The 16,818-nt window shown below is 38.5% G+C and overlaps 1 protein-coding gene across 5 annotated transcripts in view; it reads left to right on the forward strand.

The window, feature by feature from the left end:
* Positions 1-16,818, forward strand: part of SLC25A13 (solute carrier family 25 member 13) — an 85,779-nt gene that overhangs the window by 32,900 nt on the left and 36,061 nt on the right. For all 5 annotated transcript variants that reach the window (XM_085538606.1, XM_015853598.3, XM_015853599.3 and 2 more), the window contains 4 exons: positions 7,550-7,689; positions 13,781-13,927; positions 15,669-15,807; positions 16,628-16,721. In XM_085538606.1, coding sequence (XP_085394732.1) covers positions 7,550-7,689; positions 13,781-13,927; positions 15,669-15,807; positions 16,628-16,721 — 520 coding nt within the window. The remainder of the gene's footprint in view (positions 1-7,549; positions 7,690-13,780; positions 13,928-15,668; positions 15,808-16,627; positions 16,722-16,818) is intronic.

Genomic DNA, 16,818 nt, shown 5'->3' on the forward strand with positions numbered 1-16,818 from the left:
CCTGGCTCTTCTTATGGGATTTTATAATAGCTTATGCAATGCCTAGCTTACCAGTGTCCAGCCCAGTACACTCAAAACCACGTTAAGTAAAGTGAAATCTGAACTACCAGCATAAATTGCTGAGGCTCTAAATTTTGATCATTTGATGAATGGCAATATTCTCAGTGAGGTTTCTGATGCTGGTTCAAATTAGTTTGAAACCTTTCGTAGCTCATGATGTGCTAGTTTATACTACACAAGGAAACATCTGTTGGCTTATAACTGACGATTGCCTACATATGATGATCCCAACAGCAGTGTTACCTACTGCAGTGTTACAGGTGTAAAATGTGTTTAGTCTCTAATATCTTTTATTGTTTCTACTGCATTTTGCACAAATAACTTTATTTCTAAAATGAATATTTAAGCAAGATTTGCAAGTATATGTATTTTTCTGCTGAGCAACTTTTGAACTCTGCTTAACACTGTTTTCATAGAATTTAATTTCTAAACTTAGGTCAGCTTGGCAGGTTTCTCTTATTTTGTTTTCTCTTTTACCTAACATCTCTCAGGATAGAGACTGCAGCTTCTATGAGCCATTGTCTTCCAGTGATTGACCATCACGATGGTGGAATAAAAAGTTTGTGAAGCCTAGTTGGAAGCGTCCGTGTTCCAGTTTGAATCCATTTCTTTTTGGCCTTCCCTAAACCCTCATTTCATGTAGTTGTGGACAGCTATGAGGTCCTTCCTTAGCCTGCTCACCATCAGCCTTAGAAAACCCCATTCCTTCAGCGTGTCTTTGTACATTGTGTGCATTAGTAGGGTAGAAAGGATGATATTTTATTGTAGTTATTCGGTATATTATGTTTACCTTGGTAGAAGTGATCTGTTTTTTCTTTTTTAAATTATTATTATTCAGGGCAAAAGAGAGTTAAGTTCAGTTTTTATGCCCTCGTGGGCCTAGTGCTTTCCAAGCCTGTGGTCTTTAGGCTTTGGCGTTTTGTCACTGACTTCTAAGGATGCCAAGAAAGGTAACAAAGAAATGTAATGTTGTTGCCAAGTAGTTGAAATTATGGATGTCCACTGTTCCAGCAGAAATATTTTTAATGGTTTGCATCTTGAAAAAAAATGTTAAAACCCTTTTCTGTAAGCCAAATATGCAGTACTCTGTGTATAAATTCATGTTACTTCCCCTTGACATCCAAGTAGGGCAGAAGAAGCAGACATGCTTGGATCCGGAATCTTAACTGCTGAGAGTTATGGTACTCTTTCACATCTGAGTCTTTAGTAAAGACTTCATCCTCCAGCTCTTCTTCCCTGCTGTGTATGTCTGTAAGGGTGCTGACACTCCAGTAGATGCTGTCATAGCACAGTGTCCTTTCTATCTGGAGTTTGCTGAGTCAACCAGTTCATCTTATGAGAGAATCGTTGGATCCTCTGTAAGCTTTTGCTTTCCATTGCTCCAGATGTTGATCTGTCGTTACCTGGAGGTGATCAATCATTGTGAAAGTAAACACTTTTTTAAACACGTGGAGCTGTATTGTACTTCTTTAAATGACAAGCCTGCATTCCAGAAAAAAATAAAAACAACCGAAACCGAAACAACCATGATTTTCCATAACTTTTTAGGTTGCTTATGAGGAGTGTTTCTGAATGCAGTAGCACACCAGTATCAGATTGACATGCATGGACTGTATGGTATCTTCTCTGAAACAAAAGATCTCCTTAGAAGCTGTTCCAGTTCAGTGGGTCAAAAATCCACTTTTTATGAAAGGCTAACTGTAGATTTGCACGATTGACTATAATGGCTTCAATTTTAAAAGACAGAGGTAACAGAGAGCACTTCCAGTTGGTGGGATAATTCGTATATGCTCAAATGACTAAAACATTGTGCTTTCTGACGCTACTTCGTGTTACTTAAAAAGAGAAAAAGTAGGTGTGGAAAAGGTGGGAAAAAGCCAGTGTGAGAGTAAATCTCAACTGTATGAGGTCACTCTCTGGTTAACAGTAAGCTGAGGGGTAGCCATCTTTCACGCAGCTGCATATGCTGTAGAGGGGAAAAAAAACAACAAACCCAACATGATTACTAGGCAGCATTTGGAGAGGAACCAGAAGCTCCCACTCCAGAATATATTTAAGCTGTGGCAGCATAAGCATACTATTTTAAGCTTGGTTTTATTTATTTATTTCCCACCACCTTTTGAAATTGTCCTAGAATTATAAATCAGAAGGCAAAAGCTCAGGCAGGCCCTAAGAGCTGGCAAGGTATTTTGTTATTACAAATTTTAATATGAAATTTCAGAATGCAAAGTACACATACTTTCATAGTGTGTGTACTTCAGTTCTCTAAATTGGAAAATCTGCTGTTACCTAGCAGTTAATGACTATTTTTTTCCAACATTTGGAATGCAGGACCTGATTTGATAAGCTGATAAAAGAAAACAAAACTGAGAACATATTGGAAGTGCTCGAAGTGAAAATTACAGTTTAGGTAGGTTTGGGGGTAGATAGTTAGACATTTTAATTGAACTAAAATAGTTTTATACTAATACAGAACTGTTGTGGGAGTACATTTTGTGGTGCATTTGAAATTGAAGTATTTAAGTGGGGGAAAATGTATGTTAATGCTTTGCAAGAAAGTGATTTTTTTAATACCATCTATCTAAGCAAAATAGCTGTTAAAGAAATAGATCTCTTATGTCTGCATTGGAGTGTAAAGTGTAATAACTTTTATGCTCTTTTGGGATAATTTCTCCAAGCCAGGAGTTTTCTTTTATCACTTTTGTTGGTGTATTAAACTGCTGTTTGAAACATCATGTGAACTCTGAAGTAAGTTGGAATTTCTGGACAAAGTACAGAAAAGTCAGCTCCACCAGTGTTAAGAAAGCTGTTGAGTCAGTCTGGATTCTGAAAGTCCTGTGCTTTTAACATCTCAATGACATGGGTAACAGAAATGAGTCCAGATAATTATTTCACTTACCATATGGAAATAAGGACATTGAATTTGATACAACAGCTTTGGTTACATACAAGCAGTACTGGCTTATGTTAAGCAGCAAAACCCTGTCTTGTCCAGTACAATTAAGCATTAATGCACAGCTGGACTAGCTCAACATAGCTAAAGTGGTTAATATTGCCATTTTATTGTTCTAGTTTAATTTTGTCTTCGGGGATTTTCACTGAATTTGGAGTAACTAGTTATATTAAAAAAGAATAAGCTACCACTTACCTCTCAGTGTCCAAAGGGGAGGGGGCCGTAAGAAGGAAGGGGAAAGACTTTGTGGTGATAGCACACAGGGGAGATGGTTTCAGACTAAGGGAGGAGAGATTTAGATTGGCTTTAAGGAAGATGTTTGTTTTTTTCACGTTAAGGGTGGTGAGATGCTGGCACAGTTTGCCCAGATTGGTGGTGGACGCCCTGTCCCTGGAGACATTCAAGATCAGGCTGGATGGGGCTCAGCAACCTGATCTAACTGTAGGTGTCCCTGTTCACTGTAGGACAGTTGGATTGGATGACCTTTCAAAGAGCCCTTTCCAACTGAAATGATTCTATGGTTCTGTGATACTATATGCATATATACACACAAATTTAACAAAAGAAGTGAAGTCAGTTGTGTTTAAAAATAAAGACAATAAGGTGTTTATACGCAAATGTGTGTTTATAGCTGCACTTCTCAAATGCAGGTGAAACTGATGTTAGTCTAAATAGATGAGGTGTATTAATGTAAGGTTTCGCACTTTTCTGAATGAATCTGTTTTAAAACAGGAGCCATACAGTGTGACGGAGTGCAGATAAATTGCACTGACCTGAGCTGCTGTATTTTTTCAGATTAACCCTCCACCTTTCTTGAGTCATGTAATACAATCCCATTATCTTCAAATTATGTGCTCGGTTTCTACTGTGCCAGTTTCAGCTTGAGAGTTCTGTCAGATATCATCCTAGTAGTATTTTAAGAAGGAAATAACCTTGTTTTTAAAAAAAAAATAGTTTTAATTCAAAATTTTGGAATAGATTGTAGTCCATGTTTTGCAGGGAAACTACAGCCTTACTGTACTATTCCAGGGCTTCTGACCTGTGGAAAATGTGCCTGTGACAGCTGTTCCTGATGGTTTTTTTGCAAAGGGAGGGTAGAGGGATGAATACTTTTCCTTCACAGTCCTTAGTAATCAAACTATTTGCAATTTGCAAAGTATGTAGAACTATTTTAACCTGTTTTCTTGACAAAGTAGTGGCAGGATCGAGGAGGTGATTATCACACTTGTTCCTCCAGAGTACTATACTCTTCTGGGTAAATGGGTGTGAATGGACAACTCAGTCAAATACACGTTTTCCAAAAGATAATACAAAACATTGCTACTTGGTAACACTGAGAGAGGAAAATCTCGGCTACAATATGCTGTTTTTTGACACAGTCACATCCATTAGCTATGCATTTTCCCCAGTGGTGAATAAGAGCCTGCAAGTCTTGCTTATCAAAGTCTGCTGCTGACCCACTGTCACAGTCACCACCGCCAACTGTAGCACAGCAACAAAATGTAACAGGGCATTGGTGGAAAGGTTCAACATCTACTGCCATGCCAACATCTGCCTCTGACGTCGTAGGCCAACATAATAAAATTGGAGGCATGAATTTCAGAGCAGCCTTTTTATATGTTCTTGACTGTATACACGCATGCTTTTTCACAAGTTCATCATGCTTTTTTGTTGTTGTTACAAGAAGCAGCAGGGGAAGCTTGCTGTGAGTGCTCAATGAAGGGAAGGTGATGTGAGGGCAGACAGGCCCAGGCAGAGACCTCAGCACTGAGGGGTACTGTTCCATGCTGCCTGAGTAAGAAGAGCAGAGCAGATGTGCTGGCGGTAGCCAAGCTCAACCATGAGTCCAGCTATCACCAGACAAGCCCATAACAACAAGGGTTATGGGGTTAACAATAACAAGGGTTATCACAGGGCACTTTAATTTTCATATGTTAACAAGTAAAGATTGTAAGGAGCCTGATCTCATCAAATGGAGTTTGGTAATTAGTCTTTATATTGACTAAGGTTTTCCTGACTGTTATCTCACGTTAATTTAAAAGGCACTCTTCTCTAACAAAGACAAATCTGGAGTCCAACCAAACTTAGCTTTTATAAGTGATGACTTGTTTCCAAATTAATCCAGACAGAATCAGTGCCTTGTTCTATCTAAATTCAGGAGATAGGGCGGGAGGGAAGGAAGAAGCTGATGAGCATCTGAGTGCTGTGCAGGAGACAGGCATGTCAGTGGTACTTGCAGCTTTTCTGGGCATATCTATATTCCTCTGGAAAAGCAGAGTAGTTGTTGTGAGGAAGAGACAACTTTCCTTTTGTTTGTGGATAAAACAGGCTGCCTTCTTCATACAGATTCCTTTCTTTGAGGCTTAGGGGGAAAAGGCCAACAGAAAGCAGGAAGGTGATCACCAACAACATGCGCCTTCTGCTTTAGGCTGTGTGAGTAGGAAGCATCCTAAATAAAAGACATTCAGTAGTGGGACGGTACCTCACTTTGAACCAATTGACTTTTCCTCCCAGTTGACTTGGGAGCAGAATTATGTGTCTGGAGAATGCTGGCTGACAAGATCCAAGCCTGTTGTAATGGATGTTGAAGATATGAATGAACAATTGTGTCCTGGGGGCACTGTCTCAAATTTCTTGGAGAAAATTTTCGTCAGGAGTTAAGGTCTGAAGATTTGAATTTTAAGAATTTGCTGTTAACTAGGGTCAGTTTTTCTGTTTGTAAGTTAAATACATCTTGTTCTTTAACCACTGATTCCAAGGTTCGGTGGATGATTTCTTCTTAAAGATCAAACAGTTGACCTTGTTGAGATGTGAAGAAGTCTGCAAGTATCATCTGTTCATGCTCTCTTCATGATTCCTAGCCTCCTCGCTTTAGAAGAAGCAATCACTGCAGATAGTACCAACTGCATGAATTTGGGTCTGTGTGGCCTGTGCAGGACACTCGCCTCTTTCACTGCCTCAGAACCATTTTTTCTTGTGATTCTAGCCTTCATTAACTTAGACACTTTCTGACAGCTTCTTGTCTCTCAGCCATTCTGTCCTGGCTCTCACTTCTTCCCAGCTTCCATGGCTGAAAGTGGGGAATTTTGTCCTGGCTGTTTTCCCCAGGTCAGCAGAGCTGTTGTGCTGGACTGTCATAGACTGAGCCAGAACTCACTCTTTGCAGGAGGCAAGACCTCATGGCCCCAAGGAGTTGGCTCCCACTTTGCTTGTGGTGCTGAGGTGAGCTGGAAGACAGCTCCTAAGCCTTGAGGGAAGCTGGCTCCAAGGACGTAGCTTCCAGCTTCTTCTACAGGCAGGCCTGCACAAAGCCGTGCTGCTTTCCTTGCCTCCAGGCCCTGGTCACGCCTGGGAACTGGCTTCCAGCTCTGCTGCTCACAGACAGACAGGAGCCGAGAGTTTGGGTTCCCGGTCTTCTGCAAAGTGTGAAGGGAGCGGGGAGGCACCTCCTGGCCCTATCTGCGGGTAGGGAGTGTCTCCTGGGAACCAGCGCTCTGTGCCTGCAGGAGCAAGCAGGAGATGAGAGCTGGCTCCTGGCTGACATTGCTAAGGGGTGGATGCAGGTATTAGGAAGGTATACAGCAGCTGGGAACCTCTGACTTTGAGCTTGTCTTTGGGAGATGTGTTTGCCATTTGTTTTTGGCTGAGGTGACTTCTGCTCTTCCATTGAAGTGGGCTTCATTTTGGGAAAGACCTGTCTAAAAGACGAGTACGTCCTCAGAACTTGTTGCTGTTTTTGTGAGTTAAAATATGTACAGTCCAATTTCAGCAACATGTTGTCCTTATAGCTGATTATACAAATTGATGTGTTTGAAACAGTATTTGTTCACCAAAAGTGCACTGTACTACCAGAAAATCTGCTGAGCCCATGATAACTGATAGTTCAGTTAGGGTTGCTAGGCTAAACTATCAACCTTGCATTACGATGTGATTTTTCACAAACTTTTTCACCCTGCACATCATAACAAAGCAGGGACTGTAGAAGTCTGCTTTTTTGTTGAAGGTTGTGATAGGATTGTGTTCTATTTGCCATGTCCCTCCATCCCCTGACTGGCATACAACTATTCCTGTAAGGTAACTGCAGAAAAGTAGATCTTGAAATGCTGGTGTTTTGGTAAACTGCTTTATTTGAACATAGAGAACTCTTAGAATAATACAAAAGCCTGAATTGTAGTGACGCAAAACATTTGTTGTTAGCAGTTAGAAAAGATTATGTTGAATATTGGTTAGCTTTACTCATCCTCGTATAAATTGTCTTTTAATCCTTTCTTGCTTCACTTTGAAACTTGGGATATCTAGTTGAGTCTCTTCTGATCATGTACTGTGCAACTCCACAAATGAGACTATTCGAGAGATTGTATTTATGAAGGTTTCAAAACTTTTCATTTGCTATGATTTTGGTTAATAAAGAAAATTAGGCTTACTTTGCAATATGTTACTGATTCATATGAACAATATTGCTTTCTTTTGCATAAATATATGCTCATCTCTATTGCTATTTTATTATTAAATTAACATTTTTTCTTTTCTTCTCAGAGGATGCTAAGCAAGTTTTTGGCCAGACCACAATTCATCAGCACATTCCATTTAACTGGAATTCCGAGTTCGTACAGCTGCACTTTGGAAAGGATAGAAAAAGACACCTAACGTATCCAGAGTTCACTCAGTTTTTATTGGTGGGTCTCGTACAATAAAGTTTGTCAAAATTAAAATGATTCAAAGATTGCAAAATACTGTGCTGGTAGGAAAGTTGCAAGAAATACCATGTGGGCTTTTACAATTGAAGTGCCAGATATTAATATTGTTGATAAATAGGATAAGGTAACGGTAAAGCAGCTGATTTTTGCCAACTCTTTCTCTCTTTCTCTCTTTCTCTCTTTCACTCTTTCTCTTTCTCTCTCTCTCTCCTTCTCTCTTTCTTTCTAATTAATTGTCAGCATGCAGAAAATCACGTCAATGGAGACATGAAATCAAAATCTTATACTTCAGATTTTGAAAATTTCCTATATTGAATGAGTCAAAGTGTGGTAAATAACAATATTGAACATTTTAGACCCACTTGCAAGACTGATATTAAGAAATACTTATATCTGTATATAGCATGTTTACTAAATTAGTATTTAATTCAGTGTTGTTGTCCAGTAAGATAATGTTTTGCTGCAAGCCCTTTCCACACACCCATTTCCCTGTGGCCTATTTTGAATTTAAGAAAGGGAAATACTACTTAGTTTTGCTTGTGGTAAATAAAGAATAAAATATAATCTTTCTTTTACAAGGAATTTTTGCCTATTCACACTTCGTGGTACCCTGTTAGAGAAAGCAAAATATTGTGCCAGTAAAAAAATAAACAGTTTATCTGCATTTCAGCACTACTGTCAAAAATACTCTGCAGTAGGAAAAGTGATTCTTGAAGTGGTAAAATATGTGAGATTCTTATTTGTATTCCTCCTGAATACTTAATGCCTATATTAGTATTTACACTGGAGAGTTTTAAAATGGGAAACTGCTTGAAGACTGCAAGGTTTCTTTTTTTCTTGTTTACACAAGTGTGTTAGTTCACAGCAGGTGGTGGTATCATTTTGATGAGGAATAATTAAGCTAATGCTATTGAGACAAATGTTTCAAATTGACTTTGTAGAACAGAGCCTAATTAACTTTGTGTGAAGAGGACGTCAGGTATCACATGATTAAGTTGTATTTCCTTAAGTTTTGTATTGACTGCTGCAACATCATAGTAGCTAAGAGGTAGACCAATTCTGTGGCAGTACAGTAGACTAGAACTGCTTTGGGATAAAAGAGTGAATATGTTGCTTTCTCAAAATAGTAATAATAATGATAATAATAATGCCTGTGATCTCATGATTTGGTGTTCCAGTACCTCCTTCCATACATAACGAGCCTGGATACCTATCTTGATTTTGATGCATTACAGGCAGCCTTAGCACACACACACACACATCACTGTGTTGGAACACATCAGTGGTCCTCTTGAGCCAGACAAACCTATTGGTCATGTTCCTCATATGACAGAAAGAGGAAGAATGAGCATAAACATAGAGAGTAAGACTGATAGTTCAGGATATAGTCTAGTAAGGCGAGTTGCGTTGAGGAAGAGTTCTAAGGCTGCTTATAAAGTTGATCTCAGCGCTAGTGCAGACATCAGGGACTTTCAAGCAAGTTGTCTGAAAGCAGCTGAAACAAAGCTGTCTGTTATCAGCACAGTTTGTTAGGTGCTCAGTCAGTCACAGGCTGGTTACATCTATTTACAAATTTTCTAGAACTGAAACTTTGAAACACATTTCCTTACTGACTCTTGCTTTGCAGCATTATATAATACAGAGTGAAATCTGGGCACAGAAATGACTCTCAGCATAAATGGGAGAGTTAATATACAGAGGTATATAAATCTTCCTTTGAGTTCTGTAAACTTTGGTGCTCAGCCTTTCTTTCTGCATGTACATGAGTCAGTCAGTTCCCTTGTTCTGATGTCTAGACCTTGGACCTTAGACAGCAGGAAAACACAGTGGATAGCAGATTACCTCTCTGCATTCCTGATTTATGAATGCTCTTTACATTGCTCTTAATGTGGACCAGATGGTTCTGTAAGGCACTTCAGGTACTGCTTTGTAAGTACAATGTAATTTGCCACTTCTAATGAAATGATGCACACAGAGTCAAATTCATTCGTTTTGGATCCCATTATGCCACATAAAGTTGTTACATATTCATTATCTGTTGCAGCGTTTGGGCTAATCATTACTTCTGGCAAAGCTGAAACTACTTGGAAAGTAACATTACTATATTTAATCCATGCACAAGACAGATCTTGTCTGGCTTTAAATAAGAAGAGTTTTTGATTGTGATTCAGGATATACAGTCATCCCTTTTTTGTCTGCAGTAACAGTGAGGTGCCCAAAAGTATGGCCTCTGTGGTACTTAGCTCAGATACGCATAACGATCTATCTGCATCAACCCAGAGCTCAAGGTGTGTTGTTTTACCCTGCTTCTAATTTTGCTAGCTTAAAATTAGCTCAGATATCTCTGCTACATATCAGTCACATCTGTATCTGTTTGGATATAGTCATGTTCCATTATCACTTAAATGACAAGTCTGCTTCATGAAGCGTAACATTGGCCCCTTTCCCAGCATGTGAAATCTATTCTGCAGAATGGATTTTTATGTATGCTTCTATGTGGACTTGCTAATTCAATTTCCACATTATCTGGGAATTTATTCATGCCCAGCATATTAGTTGATGAAGTAGTACTCTTTATAATTGACACCACAGGATCTGCTCCAGTAGAAAGGACTGCACTACATCTGATGCCTAGTAGATCCATTGGGATGGAACCTGAGCATAGTTCCTATCTAACTGGAAAGTAATGAAGTTTATAATGAGCTGGTGCTTCATCATGATGTGCAAGTTATTTTTTCACATTTTTTTTTGAGCTTAGGGAGTTTTGGACTTACATCATCAAAGGAGAAACTGCACTTCTTGAGTATATCTAGTTTTATAAAACATGTAGTCAGAGAAGATTCTTTAGAATGTGTAATTCATAATGCAAAGCAATGAGGATTGTATTCTTTTTAAGCATAATCTGTCTCAGTAAGCAATGTTGGACAGAAGTAGGTGAAAAATATTTCTGGAGATTGTGTAGCATCTCTAAATGCTACAGCTTTGCTTTATTTTTTCAGTTTATTTGAAGGTGGCATTTTTTATATTACTGCATGTACGGAGCATAGGCAGAGTTAAGAATATCTCATCAAATTTCTCTGATAAATTGCTAGTAGCTGCTGAGCCTCATTTTGAAGCACAGTTAGTCATGCTGTGAAGTGTCTTAACTTTCAGGCTTAGAGTTGGATGGAATAGATGGCCTTTCTTTTGTGTTAAACACTTTAAGGAATTTATTGTGTTGTTATAAAATATATAGTTATTAGAGGAGTGACATCTGTCTGTTTTGTGACAGATTTTGTGTGAGATATTTAGTTTCGAGACTGAGTCTTGTTTCTGTAAAATGATCTGAATATTCTCAGATGTTACGTGTGTTGTTTATGTCTTGGGAATATTATGTGACAGAAGGTCCTTATGCTTCCTTTTGTGTGTGTGTAACTGGAACAAAACAGTGCTTTGCACAGCTCAAAATAACTGTAACCTAAAAGACCCTACCTTAGCATGAAGGTGGGATGAGCATTCATAGCCATTTGTGGTCTGCTTAAACCATTTCATTTCTGAACTAAAGAGAAGATGTGGATAGAGAGCTCTGCAAGGCTGAGCTCACCCTATTCAGACCATTGTCTTGCTGTCTTTATACAGCTAAGCACTGTGTCCTGGATCACATCTTTGATCATGTGGGATAATCCTCTCTAGTTAGTTCCACATGTACCGAGAAGATGGAAAGGAATCGCATAAGCAAGGAAAGAATGAGATGGTTTGACTTGTACTTGATTGTAGTACTAACAGCCTTTTTGTAATTAGCTGGGTGATGACAAGAAATGTACCCTTAACATATGTCTCTGGAACGTGAGTCCTGCTTTCCTTCTGTGGCTATGACATTGCCCCCATCCTAGGTCCCACCAACAGGGAGACGAAGCTCCCAGCTTGCAGTCTGATGTGCACAGGTGGTAGCAGGCTGCACTTGTGTTCTTCAAGTGGTGCTCCAGGGTTTTTTATTCCATTTTAGTGCTGAATTCTTTCAGCACGGGACTGCCAGCAACTTCAGTGGTTAAAATAATTTGAATGAGAGACAAAAAAAAAGCAAAATTCAGTTTATTATTTAATCCTTCTGGTAGATTCAATTTATTTTTCTTTAATGATGCTACCTCCAGATGGCATCTTTTTTTTGTCGTTAATCTGTTCATATTTTTGTTCGTGTGTTCCTATGTTTCCATCTACTAGGTAGTGAGTAGTTAGGAATGGAAGTTAATATACTTAACTCCTCTTCAGAGCTCTGTGCCTCCTGAGTTAGCTGTCTGCCTTAAGCTGACAAGTTTTTTTGGGTTGCAGTGCCCTTCCCACTGTAAACCTCCCAAAATTGCTTGCTTTCAAACTGTTGAAATTGTAGTTGGAACCGAAATGGGACAGGAGCTTACATAGCTACATCCAGCTGGATAGCTCAGTTGTAACGCATCCACATAGGGGGCTGTAATGTAAAGGAAGAATGACAGAACTGAGACTGTAACGCTTCAAATTATAACCCTCACAAGCATTTCTTAAAAGCAGAAATTTCTGAATAATTTTGTGAATTTTTGTGCATAGTTTAAACACTGATCAGTCCTTCCCTGTCTGTCCCCTTCCCCTTTACCTTCTGCTTAAGTTATTAGGTGCTTTTCTTCATACCTTTCAGTTCAATGTATTGTGTTTTAATTATAAGTTAAGACTGAAATTAGAAAAGGTGGGAGACTGAAATGAGAAGACCAAAAATAGTTTGAATGGCAGCATGCATTGGTGGCTGCAGAGTGAAGTGAGTGAGCAGAAGGCTGAGTGATGGCTGCAGACATCCTGTGGATATGGACCTATGCCTATTGGATTTCCTTTTGGCCTTTCACTCTGAGTTCTACTGAACATTCCTGTAAGAAAAATACCGACTTTCAGGAGATTACATTCTGTGAATACATGGTGCTTTCGGTTCTTGGCTAATGCAAATTAGCATGCAAATTTGCAAATACAGTGGAAGTAATAGGATAGTGCCATTGTCCACTGCAAGACTTAGTACTGCTGAAATGCTTTTTCAGTGATTCCATTTCCTGAGTAACTGATCATGAAAATTCATTCAGACTAAGCATGGAATTTCCAGGGAAGAGGCTTTTACAAGGCTTGAAATTGAAAGGAGGGACATGGTAATGATTTGTTTTTTTCCACTTGGTAGAGAAGTACTGATTGGTAAGTCAGACTGCATGACCAACGTGTAATTCTGGTTTTAGAAGCTTGTAGAACTAGACAAAACATTGATATGTATTATTAAGTTACCATCTGTGCAGGATTGTTCCTTTTAATTAAAAGATAAAATAAGAAAGTACTCTAACAGTAATTTATGAAGAAAGGGCAAAGGCCACAGTAGAAAAAGACACGCATTGTTGGGAGATTCAAAGTCTTTTTTTCTGCCCTCTCCTTTCTCAGTGTTACATATGAATTATAAACAGGTTATCAGGTGGTTGCAGTAGATGATGCTTGTGTTAGGTCTCTGTCTGTTACTACTGCTGAAATATGGAGAAGCAATCTTTACACAGTCATGATATGAAGAGTTCAATTAAACTGCTATTGTCTGTTATAGATAAATAAAAGTATTTTAGATTAGAATGCTTTTTGAGTGAGTACTTTCAGGACTAAGTGAAAGTCATTGCAGAACTCTCTTATCATTACATTGTCCTCATTCAAGCAGCATTGAAGAGTTTTACGGAACGTATTTTGATTTGCAGTAACACACAATAATCTGGATAGTGCATATCCTGGAACACTTCAGTATTCATACATGGGAGAGTACCTCTACTGGTTTATTGATTCATGCCTTCCATTTCACAGTTTGAACAGCATGACCTAATGCCCAGAGAGCAGAGAAGTCCTGACTGTTGGTTTTGGTACTGAGCTCAATGACAAAGGCCATTGATGTTACAAACGGAAAAGGCAGAGAGATGTATATACTGTATCAATTGAAAGGATTACATGTAATCATGTTATATTGAGTGTGAGATATTCTGTACGATTGCATCAAATAAATCTGTTACAGTAATAATTCTGAAGCTAACTTTTTTTTTCCATGTATTTTCAGGAGATACAATTAGAACATGCAAAGCAAGCTTTTGTGCAGCGAGACAATACTCAGGCTGGAAGAGTCACAGCTATGGACTTCAGGGACATTATGGTCACTATCCGACCACATATGCTGACACCATTTGTTGAAGAATGTTTAGTTGCTGTGAGTAGCTCTGGTGGTATCATTGGGAAACCATAGAATACAAGATTGAGATCTATTTTTTATGTTATGTTTTAATATATATGTTTTATTTTTAAGCTTAGCAGAAATTATCTAGGCATATCAAAGTTATCCCTCATTACAGAATATAAGTTCTCAACTCCACTGGTTTCTTGAGGCAGAAGACAAAGCAAGTAGATGGGCTGTTGTTGGGCCCACAAATATGAACTTTGCCTGACTTTTTCTGGTCATTCTTTTATAGTGAGCTGTGTCAAATATGTTGGGTTAGAAACAAACAACCCTTTGCATCCCGTTTGGGATGTCATTTTCAAAGGACTTGCCTTGCGATTTCAGTTCTGAGCGTCCAAACACCTGTGGCTGTGTAAGAACTGCAACATCACCAAGGGTATTCACTGTGTATTGACTGATTGTTGGTACACTTTAGTGTATGCTTTTGTCAGCTTGAAATGCATTTTATTTAGTATTGGACATTTTCTTGTTTTCTAGACCCTATTCTATTTCCGTTGTCCTTTAAGCAAAATGCTTTTGTTTTTCTGTATTTTTTAGTAATTAATTGCCTGCCGTTTCTCACAAGTAAAGACTCTAGGTTTTTTGTTTGCTTATTTGTTTAAGAATGGTCTTCCAGCACGTGTAAGACTGGTCTTTCATGAGCTCTGTTTCTCACAGAGCATGAACTTCTATTACAACTATCACATTGTAATACAATGTGATAGGCCAGCTTAAACATTATTCACTAAAGGGGATAAAAAGGGCACCTTTGGTTTTGACCATAGTTTCTAATCTTGGGAATTTATCCAGGTTTAAAGAAGTATTTTCTTCTTTGATTTGTAAGAAAGAATTCCAGGGAGATATGTAAAGTGATGAGAATTGGAAACTGGGCAGAATATTGGAAGAAGCACACAGTAAAAAGTGTAGCCAGAAGACTCATGGAATGACAATGATTTCTGATACCTTCTTCTTCTGTTCTGTTCCCAATCTTGTTAGCAGCTTTCCTAGGTCATAGACTCTCTCATAAAACATCAGATGAAATTTTTGGTTGTGCCTCAAGGTCAGTTAAACTTTGACAAGCTTAAGCATTGCTTTCAGAAATTTTGTAGTTCATCAATCTTGTATTTAGTGAATTGATCCAATTTCTTTTCCTGTGTGCAGGCCCCAAACCACTTCAAAATAAAGGCTTAAGTTCAGTCCTCATTTGAGAATGAGCAGCAATGCAAACCTTGTTCTTTCCTTTTGGTTCAGCTGCTGATGTAAGCCTGAGAGCTTACTACTATTTTTTCACAACTTGAAATGCATGTGAATTTAAATGTTTGAGTTGACCTCCTTCAGAATATGTTTTGATTTTGTTGAGATTTTCTGTATAGTAATATACTTTACATGTAGAAGTAGATTTCCTCATTACTAGAAATAAGCCAACTTATAAAACATTTCCAACTAAAACAGCACTGAAACTTGAACTTTGTAAATTACTACTGGTTATGTTGTTATAATCCTGCATATGTATTTGTTTAGGTTTGTAGGATGGGGAGAGTTTTACATTCTGGTCATGATTAGTTTCAGTAACATAAGAATCTTTCATAGTTTTCTTTATTTTGCATTATTTTTTTTTTTTTTTTAAATCCTTTTCTACCCTCACTCTTGTAAAAATAACTGTTTGGAAATCTTTATTTTAAGATTTTTCTTAATTTAAGAACACTCTTTTCTACTTTTACTTTCTCTGTTGTAGGCTGCTGGTGGTACCACTTCTCATCAGGTCAGCTTTTCGTACTTTAATGGATTTAATTCTCTCCTTAACAACATGGAGCTCATTAGAAAGATCTACAGTACTCTGGCTGGAAATAGAAAAGATGTGGAAGTCACCAAGGGTTTGTATAAATGTTTGCAATCTGGAAATTTCCTTGGGCATTTGCCTTGGGCGGGTGGAGGGGAAGACCTCCTCTGTATGCTTTTAAATCAATGGGAGGGAGAGAAAGCCTGCTTTGCTAGTATTCCTTGGTACACCATTCAGTTTTGTACGCTCCTGTTGGAGTCCAGCCTCCAGGTTTTTCGTTTCTGTTTCAGTCAGAAAAGGTCCCAGTAAACTGCCAGTGGGGGCAGGGTGAGGAAAGTATGTAAAGATATTTAAAAGTTTAAGAAGACTTCCTAGGACTCCTGCCAAATTGGCTGCCTATTAAAGTGACCTTCAAGGGTAGTTGAAGAATTCTGTAAACTTGTATTGGCAGCACAGTAAGCTGATCGACAAGCTTGGAACAAGATGTTATCTGCTATATCTAACCTCTTTATAGAGAATTCCCTGTGCAGTGCCAGAGTTTCATTAATGTGGCCTACTGGGACTATGCATAAAATGTTCCACATCTCTTAACTCTTGATTTTTTTTTCTTTACTTTTTTTTTCCCTGTGACCCACAACTGATTGATACCGTATGTCAAATATCTTCAATCCTGCTGATAGTACTGAGCTTCAAGAGTAGTACTTGTTTACATGGTGGAGATACCATTTCAAACATACACTTATGTAGTGGCAGGAATGCTTTTGTGGTAGATTGCTTCTTTTACTTCCCTTTCCCTTTTTCTTTTCCATCATTAGCATCTTGTGCTTAACATGAAGTAAGTGTAAGGTCCTCTGGATTACTTGTATCTGGTTTGATAATTTTTGTTTCTCTTCTATATTTCTATTCTCTTGCAGAGGAGTTTGTTCTGGCAGCTCAGAAATTTGGTCAGGTTACACCCATGGAAGTGGACATCTTGTTTCAGTTAGCAGATTTATACGAGCCACGGGGGTAAGTGAAGAATTATCAATCCTTCCCTTTTTCTTTTCCTCCTCTCATGTTTTCTGAACAAGTAGGAGATGGTGGTGGGGAACAGAAGGGTGTGGTG

Source organism: Coturnix japonica, chromosome 2 (assembly GCF_054131305.1).
Source record: "Coturnix japonica strain WE chromosome 2, WE-NBRP24, whole genome shotgun sequence".
In the NCBI taxonomy this organism is placed as follows: domain Eukaryota; kingdom Metazoa; phylum Chordata; class Aves; order Galliformes; family Phasianidae; genus Coturnix; species Coturnix japonica.